General features: G+C 41.8%; 1 protein-coding gene across 7 annotated transcripts in view; it reads left to right on the top strand.

Annotated features, from left to right (window-relative positions):
* Positions 1 to 25,421, top strand: part of CORIN (corin, serine peptidase) — a 174,111-nt gene that overhangs the window by 102,811 nt on the left and 45,879 nt on the right. For 6 of the 7 annotated variants that reach the window (XR_012623065.1, XM_074822460.1, XM_074822461.1 and 3 more), the window contains exons 7-10: positions 16,710 to 16,817; positions 18,400 to 18,510; positions 19,423 to 19,539; positions 22,219 to 22,317. Coding sequence is in view for 6 of the 7 variants with exons in the window: in XM_074822460.1 (XP_074678561.1) it covers positions 16,710 to 16,817; positions 18,400 to 18,510; positions 19,423 to 19,539; positions 22,219 to 22,317 (435 nt within the window). In the remaining variant the exon portion in view is untranslated. The remainder of the gene's footprint in view (positions 1 to 16,709; positions 16,818 to 18,399; positions 18,511 to 19,422; positions 19,540 to 22,218; positions 22,318 to 25,421) is intronic. The other variant, XM_074822462.1, reaches the window with a different exon arrangement.

Here is a 25,421-nt window from a genome sequence, read left to right as displayed (position 1 = left end):
GAGGTTGATATAATTTCTGTTACATAAAAAGTATTACATATTTTTATCTTTTAATTTTCCCTATCAGTATTAACTTCAGTTTTTAATGTGGGATAAAAAATTTAAAAATGCCTGTGAGACTATGGCTCCCAAGTTCCATTAGAAATGGGAAAATAAGAAATTAGTAATATAAGAATAAAAATACTACATGTCATGAAAAAACAAGCATTATAAATTTTGTGAGTTAAGATTACCTTTAAAAGAAAGCCCGTTAAATGACACAGGGTTTATAGGCAGAGGATGTCTTTTATTAGGATATTTGGTAAGAGTTGGGGAGAGAGGGTGGACATCAAATAAGAACTTCTTGAAATACACAGCAGAAATAGCAAAATGAAGGAGGACTTACTTGCCTGAAAGCTTGTCTGATAAAAGATGCTGTGTTTCCTGCAGTCCTTGCCCCTCTCAAGTTCCTAAGTCACCTCATAGAACAGTTTGGGTTGGAAGGGACCTTTAAAGGTTATCTAGTCCAGCCCCCCTGCAGTGATCAGGGACATCTTCAACTACATCAGGTTGCTCAGAGCCACATCCAACCTGACCTTGAATGTTTCGAGGGATGGGGCACCTAGCACCTCTCAAGGCAACCTGTTCCAGTGTTTCACAACCCTCATTTTAAAAAATTTCTCCCTTATATCTAGTCTGAATCGACACACTTTTAGTTTAAAACTATTACCCCTTGTCTTATCACTGCAGGCTCTGCTAAAAAGTCTGTCCCTGTCTTTCTTAAAAGCCCCCTTTGAGTATTGAAAGGCTGCACTGTCTCCAAGCTGAACAACCCCAAGTCTCTCAGCCTTTCCTCACAGGAGAGGTGTTCCATCCCTCTGATCATTTTTGTGGCCTTCCTCTGGCCGCGCTCGAATAGATCCATGTCTTTCCTATACTAAGGACTCCGGAGTTGAACACAGTACTCCAGGTGGGGTGTCACCAGAACGGAGTAGAGGGACAGAATCACCTCCCTCGACCTGCTGGCCATGCTTCTTTTTATGCAGCCCAGGATACGGTTGGCTTTCTGGGCTGTGAGTGCACATTCACAGCTCATGTCCAGCTTTTCATCCACTAGTACCTTCATGTTGTTCTCCACAGGGATGCTATCAATCCCTTCATCCCCCAGCCTCTACAGATAGCAAGTGTTGCCCCAACCCAGCTGCAGGACCTTGAACTTGACCTTGTTGAATCTCATGAGGTTTACACAGGCCCACTTCTTGAGCTTGTCCAGGTCCCTCTGGATGGCATCCTGTCCCTCAGGCATGTCAACCACATCACTCAGCTTGGTGTTGTCTGCAAACTTGCTGAGAGTGCACTCGATCCCGCTATGTCATTGATGAAGATATTAAACAGTACTGGTCCCAATACAAACCCCTGAGGGACAGCACTCATCACTGATCTCCTTCTGAACATTGAGCTGTTGACCACTACCCTCTGGATGTGACCATCCAACCAATTCCTTATCCACCAAACAGTCATCCATCAAATCCATATCTCTCCAAGTTAGAGAGAAGGATGTTGTGGGGGACCATGTCAAAGGCCTTACAGAATTCCAGATAGACAACATCTGTAGCTCTTCCTTTGTCCACTGATATAGTCATTCCATCATAGAAGGCCACTAGGTTGGTCAGGCAGGACTTGCCCTTGGTGAAGCCATACTGGCTGTCTCGAACCACCTCCCTGTCCTCCGTATCACAGAATCACAGAATCATCAAGGTTGGAAAAGACCTTGAAGATCATCTAGTCCAGCCATTAACCAAATACTGACAGTTCCCAACTACACCATATCCCTAAGCGCTATGTCAACACAACTATTAAACACCTCCAGGGATGGGGACTCCACCACCTCCCTGGGCCTTCCAACACCTAACAACCCGTTCTGTAAAGAAATGCTTCCTAATATCCAGTGTAAACCTTCCCTGGCGCAACTTGAGACCATTCCCTCTTGTCCTATCACTTACTACTTGGTTAAAGAGACTCATCCCCAGCTCTCTGCAACCTCCCTTCAGGTAGTTGTAGAGGGCGATGGGGTCTCCCCTCAGCCTCCTCTTCTCCAGACTAAACAACCCCAGTTCCCTCAGCTGCTCCTCGTACGACATGTGCTCCAGACCCTGCACTAGCTTCTCTGCCCTTCTTTGGGCACACTCAAGTAATTCAATGTCCTTTTTGTAGTGAGGGGCCCAAAACTGAACACAGTAATCGAGGTGCGGCCTCACCAGTGCCCAGTACAGGGGTAAGATCACTTCCCTGTCCCTGCTGGTCACACTGTTTCTGATGCAAACCAGGATACCATTGGCCTTCTTGGCCACCTGGGCACACTGCTGGCTCATGTTCAGCCAGCTGTCAATCAACACCCTCATGTCCCTCTCTGACTGGCAGCTCTCCAGCCACTCCTCCCCAAGCCTGTAGCGCTGCTGGGGGTTGTTGTGGCCCAAGTGCAGCACCCGGCATTTGGCCTTCTTGAAGCTCATACAGTTGTCCTTAGCCCATCGCTCCAGCCTGTCCAGGTCTCTCTGCAGAGCCTCCCTACCCTCGAGCAGATCAACACTCCCACCCAGCTTGGTGTCATCTGTAAACTTACTGAGGGTGTACTCAATCCCCTCGCCTAGGTCATCAATAAAGATGTTAAAGAGGAGTGGCCCCAAAAGCGAGCCTGGGAGACACCACTCGTGACCAGCCGCCAACAGGATTTAACTCCATTCACCACAACTCTTTGGGCCCGGCCATCCAGCCAGTTTTTTACCCAGCAAAGCATGTGCCCATCCAAGCCGTGAGCAGCCAGTTTCGCCAGGAGAATGCTGTGGGAAACGGTGTCAAAGGCCTTACTAAAGTCAAGGTAGACAACATCCACAGCTTTTCCCTCATCCAGTAAGCAGGTCGCCCTGTCGTAGAAGGAGATCAGGTTTGTCAGGCAGGACCTGCCTTTCATAAACCCATGCTGACTGGGGCTGATATGTGGTTGTCCCGCATGTGTTGTATGATGGTACTCAGGATGAGCTGCTCCATCAGCTTCCTGGGCACCAAAGTCAAGCTGACAGGACTGTAATTTCCCGGCTCATCCTTCCGACCCTTCTTATAGATGGGCATCACATTGACCGATTTTCAGTCTGTCGGGACATCCCTGGTCAGCCAGGACTGCTGGAAAGCAGCTTGGCGAGCACCCCAGCCAGCTCCTTCAGCACCCTTGGGTGTATCCCATCCAGTCCCATAGACTTGTGTGTGTCTGTGTGATGCAGTAGGTCACTGACTGTCTCCTCCTCGAATGCAGGGGGGTCATTCTCCCAGTCTCTGTCTTCTGGCTGAGGAGGCTGGATTCCCTCAGTACAACTAGTCTTGCTATTAAAGACTGAGGCAAAGAAGGCATTAAGCACCTCAGCCTTTTCCTCATCACTTGTTACCATGTTTCCTCCTGCGTCTAGCAGGGGGTGGAGGCTCTCCCTGGTCTTTCTTTTGCTACTGACATACTTATAGAAACATTTCTTGTTGTCCTTGATTGCTGAAGCCACATTAATTTCTGGCTGGGCTTTAGACCTCCTGATTTCTGCCCTGCATAGCCTCACAGCATCTTTGTAATCATTGTGAGTGGCTAGTCCCTTCTTCCAAAGGCCTTAAACTCTCCTTTTCTCCCTGAGTTGCAGCCAAAGCTCCCTGTTTAGCCAGGGTGGTCTTCTCTGTTGCTGGCTTCTCTTACAGCACCTGGGGACTGCCTGCTCCTGAGCCATTAAGACTTCCTTCTTAAAGAGTGCCCAGCCTTCCTGGATCCCTATATCCTTCAGGACTGTCTCCCAAGGGATCCTGTCAAGCAGATGCCTAAACAAGACAAAGTCAGCCCTTTGGAAGTCCAGGATGTCAGTTCTGCTGCCCCCTCTCCTGGCCTCTCTAAGAATAGAGAACTCTATTATTTCATGGTCACTATGCCCTAGTCAGCCTCCAACCACCATGTCATCCACCAGTCCTTCTCTGTTCACAAAGAGGAGATCCAGCAGGGCACCTTCTCTGGTCGGTTCATTCACCAGCTGTGTCAGGAAGTTATCATCTGCCACACATTCCAGGAATCTCTGGGACTAGTCCCACTCTGCTGTGTTGTATTTCCAGCAGATGTCTGGGAAGTTAAAGTCTCCCACAAGAACAAGGTCAAGCGATCATGAGATTTCTCCTAAGTGCCTATAGAATATTTCATCCACCTCTCTGTCCTGGATGGGTGGCCTATAGCAGACTCCTACTACAATATCTGCCCTGTTGGCCTTCCCCCTGATTCTAACGCAAAGACACTCCACCCTGTCTTCACTACACTTGTACTCGAAGCAATCATAACAGTCCCTAACATACAGCACCACCCCACCACTTCTCCTTCCTTGTCTATCCCTCCTAAAGAGCTTGTAGCCATCAATTGGTGCACTCCAGTCATGGGAGACATCCCACCATATTTCTGTGATAGCCACTACATCACAATTTTCCTGTTTCATCATGGCTTCAAGCTCCTCCTGTTTGTTACCCATGCTGTGTGCATTGGTATACATGCACTTCAGATGGGCTGATGTCCCCAGCACCTTTTTGCATTTAGAGGTCCTAAGTCTGGCCTGACCTTTCACAGCTGTTTCCACAGTTACTGATCAATCAATATCCCTTGCATCTTTGTTGTGCTGCATGTCACCATCCCTTGCCTCTAGTGGGATAGCAGGATGAGGGTCATCGCTGGCACAACAGCCCACAAACTCTGATAATCTTCCCTCGGGCTTATGTCTGGGAGTTCCAGTTTTGTCCCCTTCCCCCTTCAAATCTAGTTTAAAGCTCTCTCAATGAGTCCAGCTAACTCCTGCCCCAAGATCCTTTTCCCCCTCTGGGACAGGTGCTTCCTATCTGATGCCTAAAGGTCTGGCATCCTGTATACCAACCCATGATTGAAAAATCCAAAGCCCTGATGGTAACACCAGTCTCGGAGCCACAAGTCCATCTGTTGAATTCTCCTGTAATCTTCCTCATCCATCCCCGCAACTGAAGGGATGGAGCAGAACACTACTTGTGCCCCTGACCCCTTAACCAGTTTCCCCAAAGTCCTGAAATCTCTCTTCATTGATTTAGGACTTCTCTGGTAATATCGTTGCTACCTACCTGAAAAACCAAGAAAGGGTAGTAGTCCTTGGGTCTCACTAGAGTGTGGAGTTTAGTCATGAGGTCCTTCAGCCAGGCCCCAGGGAGGCAGCAGACTTCCCTATGAAGCGGGTCTGGTCTGCATATTGGGCATTTGACACCCCTCAGAATGGAGTCACCCACTACAATGACCCTTCTGGGGTTCTTTTTTAGAATTGGTTTTAATACCTGATCTAGAGTCACCCGGCCTTGGAGGACCTTGATCTTCCTCCTTGTTTGACTCATTTTCTTCATCCTTCTCTACTTCATTCAAAATTTCCAGGGCCCCGAATCTATTGTGAAGGGGCACCTGTCCTGGTTTAGCCAGGGTTAAGTTTCCCCAGCAGTGGGGGGGAAGCTCTAGCCGGGTTATTCATATATCATGCTGACGTCACATCCTGGCGCGAGTGCGGGAAGAATCGGTGATCGCGTGGGTTGGCGCAGCCGGTTCTCTCACTGCTGTATCGGTATATACTTTGCTCTGTTCATTGTATCACTGTTATTGTTATTGTTTGTTGTGTTGCTGTTGCACTGTTGTATTAAACCTCTCCTTATCTCAGTCTCGGGGCTTTGTATTTCACTCCCTTTGTGGGGGAGGGGCAGCGGCCACGTGGTCTCAGACCCCGGCAGGGGCTAAACCACCACAGCACCATGGAAGGTGAGTGAGGTCGGGAGGGGATTTTCCTGCCTCCTTGAGCAGGGACCTGTTTCCAGTCTCCCCCATCTCTTAGGTCCCCTCCTTCTGCCTGGTAGCAAGAGGGTGAGGGATCGCCTGCCTCTTCTGGAGCCTCCATTTGCTCCTTTTTCTTCAGGGGTGCTAAGGTGCTACTCCACCAATCAATTTCCCTTTCACACTCCCTAATACTTCTTAACCTTTCAACCTCTTCTTTGAGTTCCGCCACCAGGCTGAGCAGGTCATCCAGCTGATCACAACACACACAGGTGTTGTCAACTGCTGCCTCCGACAGGATTGATAGGCTGACGCACTCCCTGCCGCCTGGGACCTGGACCTCTGCATACCTTAGCATAGCTTCTAGGAGGATCTGTTCCCTGATCTTCTCAAGCACAGAGGTGAGGCTGACAGGTTGATAGTTCCCAGGGTTCTCCTTTCTACCCTTTTAAAAATGAGTGCAGTGTTTCCCTTTTACCAGTCACTGGGGACTCCTATCACCCTGTTGGCTCCTATTACCTCAGGAGCCCCTGGTTCATTTCAGTAAGATTTCAAGTGTGCTCCAGTGTACCCAGTGCATCTCAGAGCAACAGGTTGAGGGCCCTTGCTAGCACACCATCCCTCTAACCTTGGTGTGTTGTCCCACAGCGTGTCACAGGCAAGCCTGATACTATGTGCCTCCCCCTTCAAGTTTAGTTTAAAGCTCTGTCAATGAGCCCCACTGGCTTGTGAGCAAAAGTCCTCTTCCCCCTTTAAGAAGGGTGAATCCCATCCAATGCCAGCAGGCCTGGTGCTGTGTAGACCATCCTACAATTGAAAAACTCAAAACTGTAGCAGTGACACCAGCCACAGAGGCATATATTAATAGTCTGTTTCTTACAGTGTTGCTGCCTGCAACTGGAAGGATAGAGGAAAAAATTACCTGTGTTCCAGATTCCTTTACCATCCATCCCAGGGCTGTGAAGTCTCTTTTGATCACCCTTGGACTATATGTTGCAACTTAATCGCCACCCATATGGAAGATCAATAATGGGTAATGGTTCGAGCACCGTTCTGTGCTAGGAATTTTCCTAGTGATGTCCTTAACCTGGGCCCCAGGCAGGCAACAGCCTTCCCTAAGAGAAGGGTCTGTCCGGTGTAGGGATTCACCTACAACTATAACCTGTCTTTCCTGCCTTGTGGAGGTGGTTGTGCTATGGAGGGTAGGCCTTTCTGACCTTGGCAACACCTCTGGTGTAGATGAACCATCATCCACATCATCCATTGACTGGCCTTCCTCATCCAGAGACTGTACAGAGGCACCTGGGAAGGTGACGTGGGCAAGGAGGGAGTTCACCTGCTGCCTCAAGTGTGGACTTGCCTCCATTCATTCCTTTAATTTAAGCTACTGCCTTCTGCCTGGTGAGGAGAGGATACACGATCCCCTTGATCTTCTTTGTTTTTGGTGGCTGTTCCTGTTTCTGTCTCAGGGAGGGGAGAGCCTGGTCCACCTGTCTACCTCTTCCTCAGACTCCCTGATGCTCCTTAACCTTTCTACTTCCTCTTATAGCTCTGCCATCGAGGTGAGCAGATGGTCTACTTGGTCACACCTCACACAGCTGTTCTCACTACTGCCATCCATTACCAGTGAAAGGCTCTGGCACACCCTGCAGCCTGAGACCTGGATGTCTGCATGTTTTTGTGGGAGCTCTCTCTGGGTTTTCACATCCATTCTGGGGAGTGCCGAGGACATAGCTTGCTGCTGGGTGGATACTGTAGCTAAGCTCCTTCTGAGAGGGTGATGACCACCAGTTGAGCTCACTTCTTGAGTTGTTAGGATGATGACTCACTGCCACACAAACTGCTGTGCCATGCTCTGGTTGTTCGTGCTCCCTAGGCTGCTTTTTATAGGTGTGGGGTGGCCATGGTTGCTCTGGCAATGCCCAGGCCTTGTCAGCATCTCCTGCGAGAGCTGCCGGCTCCTGGCAAGTCTCTCTGCCGCCCTGGCATTTCTCTGTCTCAGGAAACCCCGCTGTGCACCAAGATCTGCCACTCCACTGCAGATTGAGACGGCACTGGCACAGCTCACCTCAGTGACTGACTGTGATTATGTGGTGGTTTAGCCCCTGCCGGGGTCTGAGACCACGCGGCCGCTACCCCTCCCCCACAAAGGGAGTGAAATACAAAGCCCCAAGACTGAAATAAGGAAAGGTTTAATACAACAGTGCAATAGCAACACAACAAGCAACAACAATAACAATAACAGTAATAGTGATAGCAATGAACAGAGCAAAATAGCTACCAAATACAGCAGTTTGAAGCACAATGTACAAAACCACGAGTGCACCGCGCTCCCGCGCCAGGAAAATGTGACCTGCCAGGATGTGACGTCCGCATGGTATCTGAATAACCCGGCTAGAGCTCCCCCCCACTGCTGGGGAAACTTAACCCTATCCTGGTTAAACCAGGACATATTAGAGGAACATTTTTATCAACACTTATTAAAGCATGGAAATACACCATTAAGACACTCCGGACAACCTTACTGTTACCTCGTACTGGTTATTTTTATTGCCAAGTAATAACCCGAAAATTATGTTTCTTTCACAGCAGTGAAAACTGCTGTTTCCTGGTTTAAATTAAACACACTTTTAAAGGTATGTTAGTTTGGGATATTTGGTTTGGTTTTCGTTATCTTCCATCTTCAGAGTGCTACAAAGAAGAGACCTTTGGGCATGTCTGCTCTCTGACAAAGGCCACAGCCATGTGTGACGTCAGCTATGTTCTTCATCTCCTTGGAATGAAGGGGTTTCTTTTTCTATTGAGAAAAAAGCAAAGCTACTAAACTTCAATTAATGAAAAAGAAATGGCAAAAATTATTATTAACCCTGAAAATGTATTTTCTTCAAGTCCAGCCAATGTATGCGAGTTTTAAGTGTATGAGTAGTTTGAAGAGTCTGCCTTATTCCTGTAGGGATCATTATAGATAACTGAAGTTTATAATTGTATAATGAATTAATAATCAAATTTATGAAATTTTTTTTTTTAATTGCTAAAACACTTCTCCTTCAATCAAAGTATATGCTATCAAATTTAAGCCTTATCCTAGGCTCATTCATAAGGTGTTTCACTTCAGTTTCAAGACAGTTCAGTAGTAACTTTCACAGTGACTGACATTTCCGTAATAATGAAAGTATTTTGTACTCCCAAAAATTTAGTTGCTCTTCACCATTTAATTATTAAATATTTGGCAATATTTAGCAATATTTGAGAAAGAAAATAAAAATTTGAATTTTTATGCTTTGTTCTATTTTGTATAAACTGAATTATGACTGCTAGTGCTTACACATAGCTTTTCAGTTTTTAATAGGACCCAGAACAATACATGGAAAAGCTGTTCCCTTCTTATTAAGTCCAAATTATATTTGTTCATAGGAAAGTTTTATATAGCGTGAAATTTATTTTCAAATTTTTGTTGTTAACCTTGAGGATGGAAGGAATGAAGTATATGAAACAGTAGCAGCAGATTTAGCTTAGAGTAAACAGCATTGAAGAGGATAACTCGCTATAAACATATGGCTCACTTCTGGTCTAATTTTTGTTGCACTGATTTCTGGGGAGCTGTTTTGTCTGCATGAGAATTGTAAACAAAGACTGTGGGCAATATAGATGGAGAAAAATATTTGGACTCTGTTCTAGCAGACAAACTTATGTAGCAGTAGGTTGTTTAGGAGTAAAAATTACACAGAAATGTGACTCTTTCTACAGCAGGAGTCTTGGGAAGAGACCATATGAGAGTCTTCACTATCTTCATGAGTCAGAGCTGTGAGGAGAATCTTTTTATTACAGTTACTTCCCAAATGAGATTAAAAGGCTTTTAAACTCAAAAAGCCAAGCTTTATTAGAATGTAAAAGAAAAAAATTAATCCTTTAACTGAAAGAAACTTGATAAGGCAGAATAAAAATGAAAAAGATTTACAAACAAAACTGCCTTTGCTGACTGTGGTCTTGAAGGTTGTGTGTTGGGGCTTGGTTGCAGTCAGCTCAGGAGCTCTTTTTCTCAGCAAATTCTGTTCTGTGTTCTTTTGACCTTGGGAAGTTTCTTTAACTCAGTGGAGCCCTGTCCATGTGTTTGTTTCCTGCCCTTTCAAGCTTTGTTTCAGTCTTTGAAGTGCTTTTGGTTTGCTCCTTGTTGAATTATTGCTCTGCTTCCTCTACTCTGTAAAAGCTGTAACATAACATAGAACTGCATGCAAACAGATAGGTTTCTCAGGGATGACAATAATGGTACTGATATTTAATTTTGGGGGGAGAAATAGATTTCTCCCAGCTGTACACAGTATTGGAGTCACAGTAATTAATTTCATTCTGTTATATGTTAATGAGATGGATTGAAAATTGAGGTGGATTGAAAACTGGATGAATGGTTGGGCCCAGAGGGTGGCAATCAGAGGCATGAAGTCTGTTTGAAGGGCAGGAACTAGCAATGTACCCAAGGTCAATACTGGGCCCAAATGCATTCAACATCTTAATTAATAACCTGCATGATGGATGCGGTAAACTGTACCCTCAGCAAGTTTGCTGATGACACCAAACTGGGAGGAATAGGCTGTCACACTGGAGGGTCATGCTGCCATCCAGAGGGACCTCAACAGGAGGGAGAAATGGGCTGACAGGAACCTCATGAAGTTCAGCAAGGAAAAGTGCAGGGTCCTGCACCTGGGAAGGAACAGCCCCCTGCACCGATATATGCTGGGGGCCGCCCAGATGGATAGCTGCTTGTCAAAAAAGGGACTGGGGTTCCTGGCGGTCACCAAGTTGAACATGAGCCAGCAATGTGCCCTTGCCGCAAAGGCTGATGGTATCTTGGGCTGCATTAGAAAATGTATCCTTCCGCTCTACTCAGCACTGGTGAGGCTGCACCTGGAGTACTATGGCCAGTTCTGGGCTCTTCAGTAACAGAGAGACCTGGACATAATGGAGACAGTCCAGTGAAGGGCTACAAAGATGTTTTAAGGGTCTGGAGCTTCTCTCCTATGAGGAAAGGCTGAAAAAGCGGGGACTGTTTAGCCCAGAGAAGGCTGAGGGGGCATCTTACCAATGTATATAAGTGCCTGAAGGGAAGGGTGTAAAGAAGATGGAGACAGGCTCTTCTCACTGGTGGCCAGTGACAGGACAAGAGTCAATGGGCACAAACTGAAACACTGGAGGTCCCTCCTGAACATCGGGAAATATTTTTTTTTACTGTGAGGGTGACCAAGCACTGGCACAGATTTCCCAGAGAGGTTGTGGAGACTCAATCCATGGACATACTCAAAAGCTGTCTGGACATGGTCCTGGGTGTCCACCGGGCTCTAGGTGGCCGTGCTTGGGCAGAGGAGGTTGGACCAGATGATCTCCAGAGGTCCCTTCCAACCTCAACTATTCTGTGCTTCTGAGAATGAAATTAATCCTTAGTGTGTCTAGGCAGTGGCACTTAAAGCTTCAGAAAGCTAAAAGACAGCATATTTTTTCATCTAGACAGTTAAAGCCCTTAAATAGAATTTCAGAACAGGATTCTGTAAAGTGTAACTAATTGTATCTTTGTAAGGGTAATTGATGGATTTAGATTCAAAAGACTGAAGCTTGCCAGTGTACTCGGATGCATTAAAAAGAAACAATATCTGGAAGAATCATAAAATAATAGAATGATTTACGTTAGAAGGGACCTTAAAGATCATCTAGTTCCAATGCCCCTGCCACGGGCAGGGACACCTTCCACTAGACCAGGTTGCTCAAAGCCCCGTCCAACCTGGCCTTGAACACTTCCAGGGAGGGGGCATCTACAACTTACTCTAAGCAACCTGTTCCAGTGTCTCACCACCCTCACAGTACAGAATTTCTTCAGTTTCTTCCTAATATCTAATCTAAATCTACCCTCTTCCAGTTTAAAATCATTACCCCTTGTCCTATCCCTGCACATCCTTATCAAGACTCCCCATCTTTCCTGTAGCCCCCTTTAAGTACTGGAAGGCTGCTATAAGGTCTCCCCAGAGCCTTCTCTTCTCCAGGCTGAACAACCCCAACTCCCTCAGCCTGTCTTCATAAGGGAGGTGCTCCAGCCCCCTGATCATCTTCGTGGCCTCCTCTGGACCCGTTCAAGCAGCTCCATGTCCTTCTCTGTTGGGGGCCGCAGAGTTGAACACAGTACTCCGGGTGGGGTCTCATGAGAGCAGAGTAGAGGGGGAGAATCACCTCGCAAGGTCCTGCATGTGGTCAGGGCAATCCCAAGCACAAATACAGGCTGGACAATGAGTGGATTGAGAGCAGCCCTGCAGAGAAGGACTATGGGGTGTTGGTTGACAAAGAAGCTCAACATGACCCAGCAATGTGTGCTCCTAGCCAAGAAAGCCAACTGTATCCTGGGCTGCATCAAAAGAAGCATGACCAGCAGGTTGAGGTTGGCTGAATATGAGCTGGCAGTGTGCCCAGGTGGCCAAGAAGGCCAGTAGCATCCTGGCTTGTATCAGAAATAGTGTGGCCAGCAGGACTATGGAAGGGATCATCCCCCTGTACTTGGCACTGGTGAGGCCGCACCTCTAATACCGTGTTCTGTTTTGGGCCCCTCACTACAAGAAAGACATTGAGGTGCTGGAGCACATCCAAAGAAGGGCAACAAAGCTGGTGAGGGGTCTAGAGAACAAGTCTTATGAGGAGCAGAGGAGGGAACTGGGGTTGTTTAGTCTGGAGAAAAGGAGGCTGAGGGGAAACCTTATCGCTCTCTACAACTACCTGAAAGGAGATTGTAGCAAGGTGGGTGTCGGTCTCTTTTCCCAGGTAACAAGTAATAGGACAAGAGGAAAGGTCCTCAAGTTGCACCAGGGAAAGTTTAGATTGGATATTAGGAAAAATTTATTCACCGAAAAGGTTGTCAAGCGCTGGAGCAGGCTGCCCAGGGAAGTGATGAAGTCACCATCCCTGGAGATATTTAAAAGATGTGTAAATGTTGCACTTAGGAACATGGTTTAGTGGTGGACTTGGCAATGTTAAGTTAATGGTTGGACTGGATGATCTTAAGGATCTTTTCCAACCTAAATGACTCTACGATTCTTGTTTCTTTATCTTTATTTCAAGTTGTTATTCATCTTCTTGCTGCTTAATCATTTAAATGAAGTCATGCTTACAGTGGTCTGTAGCAATTAACATACAGCATTCCTTTAAATCTTGTTCTGCTCTTGCTTCTGATGACTTCATGCACACACATATTTCCGTTCACATTTAATTCATACTAATCTTCATATTTCTTTTATCTATTGCTACATTTCCTCCCCCATTTTTGTTAAAAGAGAAGACAGCTGCAGTAATAGCAGAGCAGTTTGCTTGTCTGCTGCTTCAGTGCCAGTTCCAGTAACCTGGTGGGTGCATTGATTTGTGCTTGTAATGCTGTGATCAGCTCCTTTGATGGCAGGATGAGGTGACAAGAGATGAAGCCTATTCACCTCAATACCTTTGGTCTTAAAGGTACTGCTCAATCAGGTTTGGTTCAGAATTCCAGATTAAAAAAATAAAAGTAAATGTATCCAGAGGCATTCTCCTGGGATGTCTAGGTACCTGTTGAAGCTTCCCCCATCTGCAGTCCCAAAATACAGGACTTACATTTGTTTTAGATGCTACCAGCTTGGAGAGATGTCTCTGATTTTTAGTTATGAAGTTACATATATTAGGGAGGAAGTGGTCTGTCCCTGTACAGGTGACTTTATCTGAGCTAAATGTCTATACTGGCTGTATGGAGAATCAACTGTGGGATGATGCATGATTTGTCTGATTTTAAGCAGATAATTTAAATGGAGTATGTGCTTTAGAAATTATGTAGATGTCTAAAGTTACATGAGTGAATCTTACAGCTGTGTTCCCTTAGTTTTAATGTTGAAAATTATATACATTATGAAATATAGAAGTCTCTGTTTTTCATCTTTTTCATATTAATAGTTCTTTCTAGAATCTCCTTTCAGGATTCAACATCAAGAAATCAATCACATGATGCAATCACTTTTCTATTCCTGGCTCTTGACATGCATTTTTCCCTTTGATGGGTCGTAGTAAGTATGCAGGTAATAGTTAGGCTTTAGCAGAATCCAGCCCTCTTTTTGAAAGTATTTAATTTACTTCACAGTGTCACTTTTTTACACAGCTGCAGCTAAAAGCTGATATTTAGGATTTCATCATGTTGCTTATACCATTTGTGACTTTGTGTAATGGAAGGTAACAGCTGAGGAATCAGAATTCAACTCAGCCAGCTATCACATAGGAGTATGAACAAGAGAGAAGCTGTAACGCTGATCTACAGATGCATAAATTATCAGTGCCCAAACTTGGAACTGTCAGAAGGATCCTGATGAGCAAGTTTTACATATAATGTACCAAATGCAGTAGGCTCTCTTACATCCCTCTGGCTGCACTTACACACACATCCTTTCTTAATATGTACACTCACTTCCTCTTCCTCCTCATGTGATTTTCTCAGTCATACTTCTCTTTCACAAAGGGTGAACAAGATGAAGACCATTTTAGTAGTAAAATACAAAAGAAAAATGTTACACACATGTGTCACTGCATACCACACTCCAGAATAGAACATCTTGTTGTATTAAGGTCTTATTTACTCCTAGAAGTGGCAGAACTTGTACATTGAGTCTATATCTTTAAACATACATCTTTAAAATGTAGGACTCCTAAAATCGCCTCTGAGTGTTGGGCTGAGGTGATTCATGGTCAGAAGGACACATGATGCAATACTGAAGTGGTGAGAACAGGGTATGCATGAACAGAGATCAAAGGTTTGCTGAATGCAGAAGATTGATGAGGCCTTATTTGTGTTTAGTGGAGTATACAATAGGAATCTGTATTTAATTTTATGAAAACTGGGCTTGTCCCATCATTATCAAAATTTAAGTTGAGCCTTTTATAAATGGCAGCTGCAAAGTACCCATCTTATTCAGATGGAAGTAACTGGCTACCCTGTACTATATATTATTGCCAGTATCTTGAAGATGTATGTTAAGACTGTTAGATTTTCATCAAGTGACTCTCATTTCCTTGCAAGGAAGTCTGTATTCTTTTTGTTTACCCTGTCTGTGTGGGCCTGAGAACTGGGTCACTGCTGCAGCTACAGAAGTATGAATGTAAACATGAATGGGGGTGTGGGTGGAAGTTAAACAGTAAACAACATAGAAAAAGACAGCTTTGTTTCATTTGCATGAGGACCAATGGAAGTATAGAAACTGTCAGAATTACAAACTAATCAATAAGGATAAAGGTTGCCAGAGTACTTCACGCTGTTGCATACTCAAGTAATGTTTAGAATTTTACTCTTAGCTGGCTATTGTTCTGCTTACATGAAACTAGAATTTAAATATTTTCATTTAGTTTAGGGTTTTTGGTATTTACTGTTTCATGCCTTTTGTTCTTTTAAAGCTATTGGCTACAAAGCTCACGGCTCAGCCAGAGTACTTTATGTCCTGAAGCATCATCCTTCACATTGTGCTATAAATTCTGTTTGGACTTTCTGAGATGATGTGAAACTTGTAGAAAGCATGAATACTTCTGGGGGGGGAAGGGGAAGAAGTGATTCATGTTCAAGTTCTAGAGTTGAGGTTGGTAAAGCCTTGAGAAACTTAGAGTACTCACCTAGGAGGTGGAACACTTAGCTGACATTGATCTGGAGGGATAGAAACCTCACTGCACCTTCTGGGACAGTGCTGCACCTTCCAGTGTGTAATATACTTACTTAGAAGGACACCCTTCTTTCAAAGTGGGACGTGCAATCATGAACACAGGAGTCACACACCAAGAGAGAGAAGCAAGCGGTAGCATGATTCTGTTTTTTAGTGGTTGAGCATCTCAGCTGAGGAGAGAGACTTGTGTTCCAGTGCCTGCTCTTGGAGCTCTTTCTGTATGTTGTTCAGGAAAGAACTCATTTAAATGTATAAATCATTTTAAATGCCCACATATTGCAGTAAGAAAAGGCACAAAGAACTTCCTTGATTCCAATGGCATAGCTTCAACAGGAAAGAGGGATTGTCCACCCAGCTGTTCTATATCCTAGCATTCTCCCTGGAAAAGACATATGTGAAGAAGAAGCCTAGAGGAAGGCAGTGAAACTAGGTCACCCACTTTCCAACTGTGTTTTTAATCAAAAGTTATTAATGGGACCAGGCACCACTAACCTTATTTTCTCTTCTCCCCCCTTACCTAATTACAATGTAGATTCCATGTTTTTATTGAACCTGATATTATTCAAGCATTTTGGATATTCTTAGAGAATATTTATCAGGGCTTTACTGAAGGCCTCAGCCATGGAAAGAAAGGCTAAACCCACGTAGGGCTGACAGTGCTAAGAATTCCTTGATGAGATGGCATCAGGCCAAATTGTGGGCTCAAAACTGCATAAAACATAAAGCTCATTTGAAACCACTGTAAGATCAAAGGTGGGCCCAAAACCAGTGTTTGGGGATCTTGACTTTGCTGTTAGAAGCTTCAGCTCCACCTAACAGCCACATCAGGTTCTCAAGTAATCTAGCTGATGAAACCCACAACTTTTTTCGAGAACTTTTTGTGTATAAATTAATTAAACATTTTGGTCCATATGTGTAACCAGAGCACTTTCTCCTCATGGTCTTGATCAAAAAAAACAATTGGTAGGAACATCTAAAAATTGCTTTTGATTTTTCTTTTTCTTCCATATTAGATTCTAATAAACTGGTACACATTGAGTATTAATGCATTAATTATATTTAATTAAAGTATAGTATTAATTATAAATTGTAGGGTATCTTTAGCTAATCTTGTTTTAGTCAATACATTCCAGTGTTCATAGTTTATTTGAATGTTCTAATGTCATGTTAACATTTTACAAAAATTTGTTTTGTAGACTGCAGTGATGATGTATTTCGTTGCAACACGGGGAAATGCCTAAATTATACCTTTGTTTGTGATGGATATGATGACTGTGGAGACCTTAGCGATGAACAAAACTGTGGTAAGTGAAAGTTTTATGCTTTTCTAAAGTCTTTAAGATAGCACTATTGCCTAAACCAGCAATCTTTTTCCTTAAACTACTAAACAAGTAATATGCCCTGCTGTTATTCTTTCTGGGCAAAGTAAAAACAGCTCACAAGTTCTATATGCAGTTTGAAAATGTTTGAAGGAGAGATCTGGGCTAATCCAAATTTTGAAGATAGTGGTATTTTGAAGAAATACTCTGATTTCCAATTTGGTTTAAACTAATTCAAGATGTTATGATTGCTTTCTTGATAACTTGGCTGAATTTAACTGAGATTAAAGCAAACCATAAGAAGATACACACTGGTGATGCCAGCTGGTTTATAGCTGAACTGTTTTTATGTAAGGTTTATATTGAACTTCTATGTTTAGATGATCAAATTCTGTTTCTTTCAAATTCTGTTTTCAATCAACTTTGTATGTTCTGCCTCCTTATATTTGTGTTTCTACCTACACTTAACTTTCGTAGGAAAAACATGAAGTTTTGCCATAAAAAAGAATAATCTTCACATGTAAATATTGGAAAACTTTGAAAGCCTTATTTTTTCTAACTTTTGGTCCTGGAACTACACCTGGAAAAAAATGAAGTGCTCTAAAATAATTCTTTAAAAGTTAAAATATTCTTACTTATTTTCTTTCGCTTCTCTAAGAAAAAGCACAGAAAATTTAAAAAATAAAAATTAAGACATAATTTTTTTCTGAGATTTGCTTTATATTTCTTCTGCAAATTAAACATATGCTAAGATCTTTCACTACTTTTTGTCATTTTGGTTGTTTTGTGTTTTTTTTTAATAAACCGTCTTTGATTAAAGACTTTTTAAAACATTAATTTGAATCCTACCATTCCTGTCTTGAGATCATTTTTTCTATGTAAAATCTAAGATCTAACTTTTTGTACAGGCTATAAATGGGTTTCACGGTAAGTTTGGCAGACTGCATTTTGTCTGTGCTCCCTATTTATTGTGGTGTAAAGTCATCCTGCTCAACAGAATGCTTTTCTTTATTTGTGAAAGCATTTGGATAGAAAGAGTGAGATGAGGATTGTAATGCTTTCTTTGTAGATCATTATGGAAAATTCTGAGTGTATGCAAAAAAAACATAGTTTCTGATTAAGTGCCAAATATGGCAGTTAAGAAACATTTTATTTTAAATTTTTTTACTTCTTAGTAAAAAGATAAACATAGGGAATGATTTTCATTGATGACAACTGAAAATGTTGGCTAACTGAAAATCATTCCATGAGATGGGAAGCCAGAGGATCTTTTAATCTGCTTAACAAATCTTAGAAACTTGTTTATTTGCAAATGGAAACAATTGTACATCTGAGAGAAGGAATGAGTGCATCATTATCTATATAGGCAATAGAATTCAGAAAATCTGTAACTACCATCTGCAAAAAAATCTGCAGGTACAGAAAATCTCTTATTGTAATTTACTATTGCAAAATGGCTCATTAGTAAGAATGATTAGCTTATAGGCATAGAACAATTGATCAATAATATAAATTAAATGGTAATTTATCCTCCTTTTTTTTGTTCTCACATTTGCATTTTATTTAGATTGTAATCCAGTGACACATCATCAATGTGGAGATGGGAGATGTATAACAGCTGATTGGGTATGTGATGGTGACCATGACTGTATAGACAAATCAGATGAAATCAATTGCTGTAAGTTCCCTTAATCTCTAAATTAGTTTTTCTTTCTTTAACATAAAACCCAAACTGTAAGATAAGTAGCATAGTTACTTATTACTTGTAGGGCAAAAGTATAAGCTTATTTGATTTCAGAAGTTCGCACTTGACAAATGTCCCTTTTGGTAGACAGATGCAGCAAATTAAACATTTGTTGACCTTGAGAAGTATCAGCATTGCCTTGTGTTTCAGCTTCTTGTTAATTAGAGAATTAGCTTTTTCTTAATTGTAATGTTGCCATTAAAGAGGAATGAATGTATATAACCTCTTACACTGTAGGCATTCTGAGTTTGTGACAGCTTTCTGATGTGTCTTTATGTGACCTATCACACCTTGTCAGAGTTTGGACTTCTATTTGCTCTAATGATGGTGGTGTATATCTGCAAAACAACTATACTAGGAAATTGCAAAATCAAGTATTGGGGAACTAGCACGTGTTTTAATGGGATTAAGTTTCTCATAAGACATATGCTTATGCTGCTTTGATTCTTGCTGCCATTCAGTGCTTGACCTTGCAATCACTCTTCTACAATTTCCCCTGAAATTTAAGAATTGAATCTAAATAAAGGAATGTAAGTAAATAATCAAAGAAAAGGTAATAATTTTTATATGAGTAAAAATGATGGGTTTTTCTTCTTGGAAAAACAACCTTCATCTCAGCCTGTTGCTAATACCTGAAATATATAGTTTCAGTCCCTGTAGTTAAAGATCAGCACAGCTGTAGGCTATTGGAAACATAGCCTACATGTAATGAAAAATGTCTAGTGACCTTCAGTGCTAAGCAGTGTTATTAGCTCCTCCTAAAATAACTTCAAGGTGATGCTAAAAAATAATTGAGATCTTCATTAACCTAAATTGATCAGAATATTGTCTTTTTTTTCTCTCTAGCATGTCATAGTCAGGGCCTAGTAGAGTGCAGAAATGGGCAGTGCATTCCTAGTGCATTCCAGTGTGATGGAGATAATGACTGTAAAGATGGAAGTGATGAAGAAAACTGCAGTGAAAGTAAGGATATCCCTCATTTTACTCTTCTTACTGAACCTAACGCTGACTGCTTTGTTCTGAAGTGCCTTTAGGTAAAGCTGTCTGACAAATTTACTTTCTTTGCCTCTCAAATAACACTTGCAAAGGCTGGTTTTTGTCTGCTTTCGCACAGGAAGTTGTAAGCAGAGTTTTATAAGTCCTTAAAAATACAAAAAGTTGAAGAAATGGAGGTGATGTTTAGCATAGTATTTGGTTATCTGACAGTATCAACTGTTAATTGAAATAAATTAATACACATTCACATTATCTGTAGCAATTAGAAGCAACTATCACAAGGATTGGTGTTGTTTGAGGAGGAATTTCCTCATTAAGGTCCTTTTTTCATCACAACTTGGGATTCAGAGAAAGGATGTTTTTGTGAGTAAACTAATGATTTAGTGTGACTGAGGGAAAATATATGAGAATGTAGCTGCTTAAAAACTGTCCCATGATGGATTGTATGAAAGAAAAGCAAAACAGGCAGTTTCTTGAGATAATTTAACTGAAAATGTCGATGCATGATCTGGGCTACAAGTCAGTGGTGTGTTTTGTTTTCATTGCTTTTTGCTTCTGTGAATGTTTGAAGAAATGGTTAAAAATCTTTTTTGGTAAGATGAACAGATACAGATTCCAAGGATGCTAAATGCAGAGGAGTAAGATGGGGTGATAATTATGCAGTCAGTGATCTCCCTATATTCTAAAAGATTTTTCTGCTTAACATTAGACTACAAAGCTTTTAAATATGAAAGTTTGCAAAAAACTCTGTCGAATATTTTGCAATATTATGTAGAGCAAAAGTCTTCCTTTATGCAACCATATCCTGTCTGTCCGAAATTTGTATGCGGATACATAGGTAAAATTTGGATTTCATTTGGATTATTCCTCTTTAGTTCCTTGGAAAGTTTATGTAAAAGCAAGGCAGAATTCTTGTTTGTAACTTTCTTTTGTATTTCTTATGTATTTCAGCAACCACAGAAAATGTAATAGGACATACACTTAATACAAAGACTTCTCTGTTCTACAAATCAAACAATTTGGATATGCCTATGAGAAGCAGTGAAGTTAGGACTGAAGTGATCTGGAATATTTGTTTTGTTACAAATGCAGTAAATATGTGCAATCAGCATAGAAATTTGAGGTCAATATGTAGTGACTTGCCACTTGCCTATATAAGGATACAGGGACCTTGTGTAATAGTACAAGTATATACATATAGGCATTACAAATGACCATTGCTTCATCTATATCTGAATGAGAAAAATGATCTCCTTCATTACATACCTTAAGGAAATTTAAGGTATGGCATCTATTAACATTAATGCTGTCATTCATTTTGTGACAATAGAAATCTAATATAGATGTATTCACAACTGGTTCTGTGATCCCTTCAAAAGACAGGGTAGCATGTGTTTATGGAAGTTCAGCACTGACTGTGCCAGGATCAAAAGAATCTACACTGCAGCACAGGGATTTTTAAAGAGTTGAGAAACAATTCTGCTGTGGGATAAGGAGTTAGAGCAAATTTTAAAAATGAATTTTAATGTAAAGATTTGTGGTAGCTTTAGAAGTCAAGAGGTTTTCTCTGCCTTTCAAGTTCCATTTTGCAGTCAGATGCACCTGTAAAATAAGACGGTCAATTGCTGTAGCAAAAGAAAATACCTCCATTGCTTCAATATCTAATACATATGAAGGGAAGTAAATTCACATAATTATGAATAGAAGTGACTACATCATGAGTTCTTTTGGACAAGGTTGTTGTCAAGGCCATTGAAACAAGATATTTCTTCAGCATCTTCTGTATGCCCAATATAAGGATGCCATGACTGAATGATTAATGTTCACGGACAGTAATACAATACAAATACTAAGAAATAGTTGCAATAAACCATTTTAAACAGGATGACCTGATAAAATCCAAATGGTTCAGTCTCTGTGTACAGAATAGTAAATTAAATGACTGATTTTGCAAAAGTCATATGGAAGAGAGAGTTTAATGGTTTGGAAAGGAGCTATCACTGCTATGAGACAGAGAGAAGTCCAGGGATTTGTCAGAGAAACTAACTACCCAGGAAATGTGCTCAGAAACTTTTTGATGAAGTGCTGGTTTTAGTTATTCTGAATTCCATAGGACCATAGCCTTTTTGGGTTTCTTGTTGTTGTTTGGTTTTTAACCAGCTAAAGAGGGACAATAAAACTTCAGCTCTGACAACGTTTCTTCAGGATGGTTTTTATTGTCCACCAAAACAATCATAAAATGAAAAGCAGATCAACTTAATGGCACTAAAGAATAATTCCCAGAGGGTGTTCTCTTTCAGCTAGGACCTATTGTTCCCTTTGAAATCCGATTCACATGACTTTTCATACTCTGTCAGAGGATCATGGTAAATGGCTTTCAGAGATCCATACCTCTCATTCAGAAAATGTGATATAAATTCTTATATTAAACATAAGGGTAAAGAAGAGTGACATCTGGACAGTGCTGCACACTTGTCTTCCTTACAGCACTTCCTTACTGCACTTGAAATGCTGTAGGGTACTTATTCAACTATGTAAAGGAAATACTTAACTGTAATGTAACCTCTGTATTTTCTCATCACTACACTCCAGTCATTTTTATTAGTCTGGTAAATAATTAGAAGAGTAAATTTCTATTTTCGTCAGGTCAAACCCTCTGTCAGGAGGGAGACCAGAGGTGTACTTCCTGTCCTGATCCCTGTGGAACTTCTCTCTGTGAGATGAGAAACAGCCAGACAAACTGCAGTAAGTAGGTTACATGCTTCATACTGTCACTGTTTTAGGGTGTTTTAGAGTATAATGAGGATGCAGGGTAGGACACAGTAAGTAATACTTTAATGCTATCTATGCACATGTGTAATTAAGTGTTGAAAAGGGCAAAGTTGAAACAAAAGTTTCATCAGAACTCTTGATTATTGATGTACTAAGAGATACTCATAACATTTGGGAGTGAGATACTTTTCCTTCTGTGAATTTTTGATACGTTCTTAATGTGTGTTTACAGTTGCACTTTTTCTTAACATTTAATGACATTCAGTCATTACAACATAGTGTAAGTGTAAAGCAGAAGCTACTTGTTTATTTTCAAAATGTTGCAGTTAGCTCTGCCTCTTTGAACCTGCCTCTCCACGTGTCAGTGGCGCTCAGGTCGCAGAGACTAATACTGCAACACTGCAATTAGCCTGCCTCATTAAACGTGCCAATCCACATATCAGTGGCGCTCAGATCGCAGACTAATGCTGCAGGAGGTTAAGACCTTCACGGGGACATCAGTACAAACACCAGTATGATGGATACAAAATGTCCGTTTATTAAACTGTGTATCTCACCTATATACCTTCACCAAGTACCTCCTTCATGGGTGTGCCCTTAACATTACAAGCCTATCCATCACCTTACCTCGTAACAAGGGAGGGCTACAGCTATTCCTTCCGTACATCGCGAGATCTTCCGAATGCCACTCCCTACATCAAAATATAAGAAAACATGGTATTGTGTTTAGGAGTCTGGAAAACTTTTAGCCCTTTTGTAAAGGAATAATTTTGATATTCAAACTGGCAAAACTAGTTATTCTTCTGACCAATACATATTGTAGAGGATCAGGGTCTTCAACACTGCGTGTCTTCATTTCTGTGTCCTGTCCTATACTACTCCATGCAAGCCTCCTTTAACCATCGTACACTTGCTTCTGAGTAGCACTCTCACTTGTGCAATGCAGCACTGTGAACTCAGAAGAAGTCTATTTGGCTAGGGTGGAAACTGGGGCAGAACTGTATTCAGAAATATTCAGACTTAATTAAAACTTGGTGATATGTCACCTTGGCGCATGAGCAGGCTTGCCTTCACTTATATATAAATGTGTAGACATATCCTATAATTGTTTTGTGCCGAGAAGTTACCTCTGCAAGGTATTGTTTGGTGCTATACAGTAGCTTGTTTATATAATGTTATTACATTTAGGTTGGAATGGGTTTGGGAAGGTCAACTAGTCCAAAGTCCACAGTGTTTGTTTGAGACAGGCACCATTCATGCTGGGGCCTTTAGATGCTGCTGAAGTAAAGATATAAGATACTTGCACATATATATTTTATGAGTGCTTCTATCAGTGCTTCTAACTCTTTGAAAAGGGACAATCATAAGCACTATGATTAGCATTAGAAGGAAATTAGTTGACACCTTTGGTCAACTAGTCTATGATCAAAGCAGTGCCAATTAAGTTATGTGGTCCATGACCTTGTGCAGCTGTGTTTTGAGCACCTCCAAGGACAGAGATTCCACAGTCTTTCTGGGAGACCTGTTCCAGTGTTAGGCCACTCTCATGGTAAAAACCTTTTTTCCATATATATAACTGGGATTGTTTGTGTTACAACTTGTGTCTTTTGCCTCTCCTATCCCTGTGCACTTCTAAGAGTCTGGCTCTGTCTGCTGTACACCTTCCCATTAAGTAATCGTTAACAGCAATAAGATCTCCCCTTAGCCTTCTTTTCTGATGGCTGAACGAACCCTCTTTTCCCAACTTTTGCCTGTAGGTCATGTGAACCAGTCTCCTAACCTGCTTGGTGGCCCTCCACTTACCTCATTCCAGTATGTTGATGTCTTTCATGAGTTGGGGAGCCAAAAACCAGGACACAATACTCCAGATATGTGCCAGTGCTGAATAAAAGGGGATGATAGCCAGTCATCTTGTCAGAGGCAAGAGTCAGATTCATCAGGCATGATTTTCCCATGATAAATCTATGTTGGCTGTTCCCACTCACCTTTTTTTTCTTCATGTGTGGACATGTCTTCCAGAAGAAACTGGTCCATAATCTTCCTGGGGACTGTGGATAGACTGACTAGTCCCCTGGATCCTTCTTCTTGCCCTTCCTGAAGATGGATGCGATGTTCGCCTTTTTTCCAGTCATCAGGTGCCAGGGTTGCCATGACGTTTTGAAGATGATATAAAGCAGCCTTCCAATGACATTCCTCAGTGGAAACTGAGTCAGAAAAGACATTGAGTACTTTGGTCTTTTCTGTGTCCCTGGTCACTAGTTCTCCTGCCCCAATAGGAAGCAGACCCACATTTTTCTTATATTTCCTTCCGCTGTCAGTGTACTTACAAGAGGCGTCCTTCTTGCTCTTTACATTGCTCAGTAGTTCAACTCTAGTTGAGCTTTGACTTTTCTAACTCCATTCTTGTATGCTTAGGAAATGTCTCTATGTCCCACTTAAGTGCTCTATCCCCTCTTCTGGATATTTTATCTTTGTGTTTGAGCTTGGTCAGGAGATACGTGTTCAGCCAAGGTGGCCTTATGCCACTCTTGCTTGACCTGCTTTGCATTGGAATGGACTTCTCCTGTGCACTGAGGAGTCTCTCCTTTAAGACCGACTTGCTGTCCTTAAAGCAGATATCATCATGATTAAAACTCTCACAAGTACCAGGGCCTGCAATCATGAGGCATCTTCCAGCTCTCTGAAGAAGGGTTCATCTACCTTCTCTTTTCGCTAAGGTGTTCTGCAGCAGATACCTGTTATGTACATCACTTGCGTAGATCTATCCTCTAAATCATATCCATAACCATAACTAGTAGGTGTTGGGGTTTTACTTGGCTGTTGTGAACCAAACAATCACATCAAGAAATATTTAGAAAATGTTATGAAATGGGAAGGAAGGTATCCATATAACACAAAACTAGTAACAATCCACTTAATTTTTAAAAAACCTTTTAACAGAATTTAAAGTTTTAAAATAATTCAGATATTTTTTTTTGGTTGAAATCTCAGATATCTTTATTGAATTATCTTAGTAATTTTCTTCTCTGTGTCTTGCAATTCATGGTCAGATATTATCTCCCATGAGAGGTTGTCCC

The sequence above is a fragment of the Strix aluco genome, chromosome 4 (assembly GCF_031877795.1).
Source record: "Strix aluco isolate bStrAlu1 chromosome 4, bStrAlu1.hap1, whole genome shotgun sequence".
In the NCBI taxonomy this organism is placed as follows: Eukaryota; Metazoa; Chordata; class Aves; order Strigiformes; family Strigidae; genus Strix; species Strix aluco.
The sequence above is the reverse complement of the archived record's forward strand: the minus strand, read 5'-3'. Positions and strand labels throughout refer to the sequence as shown.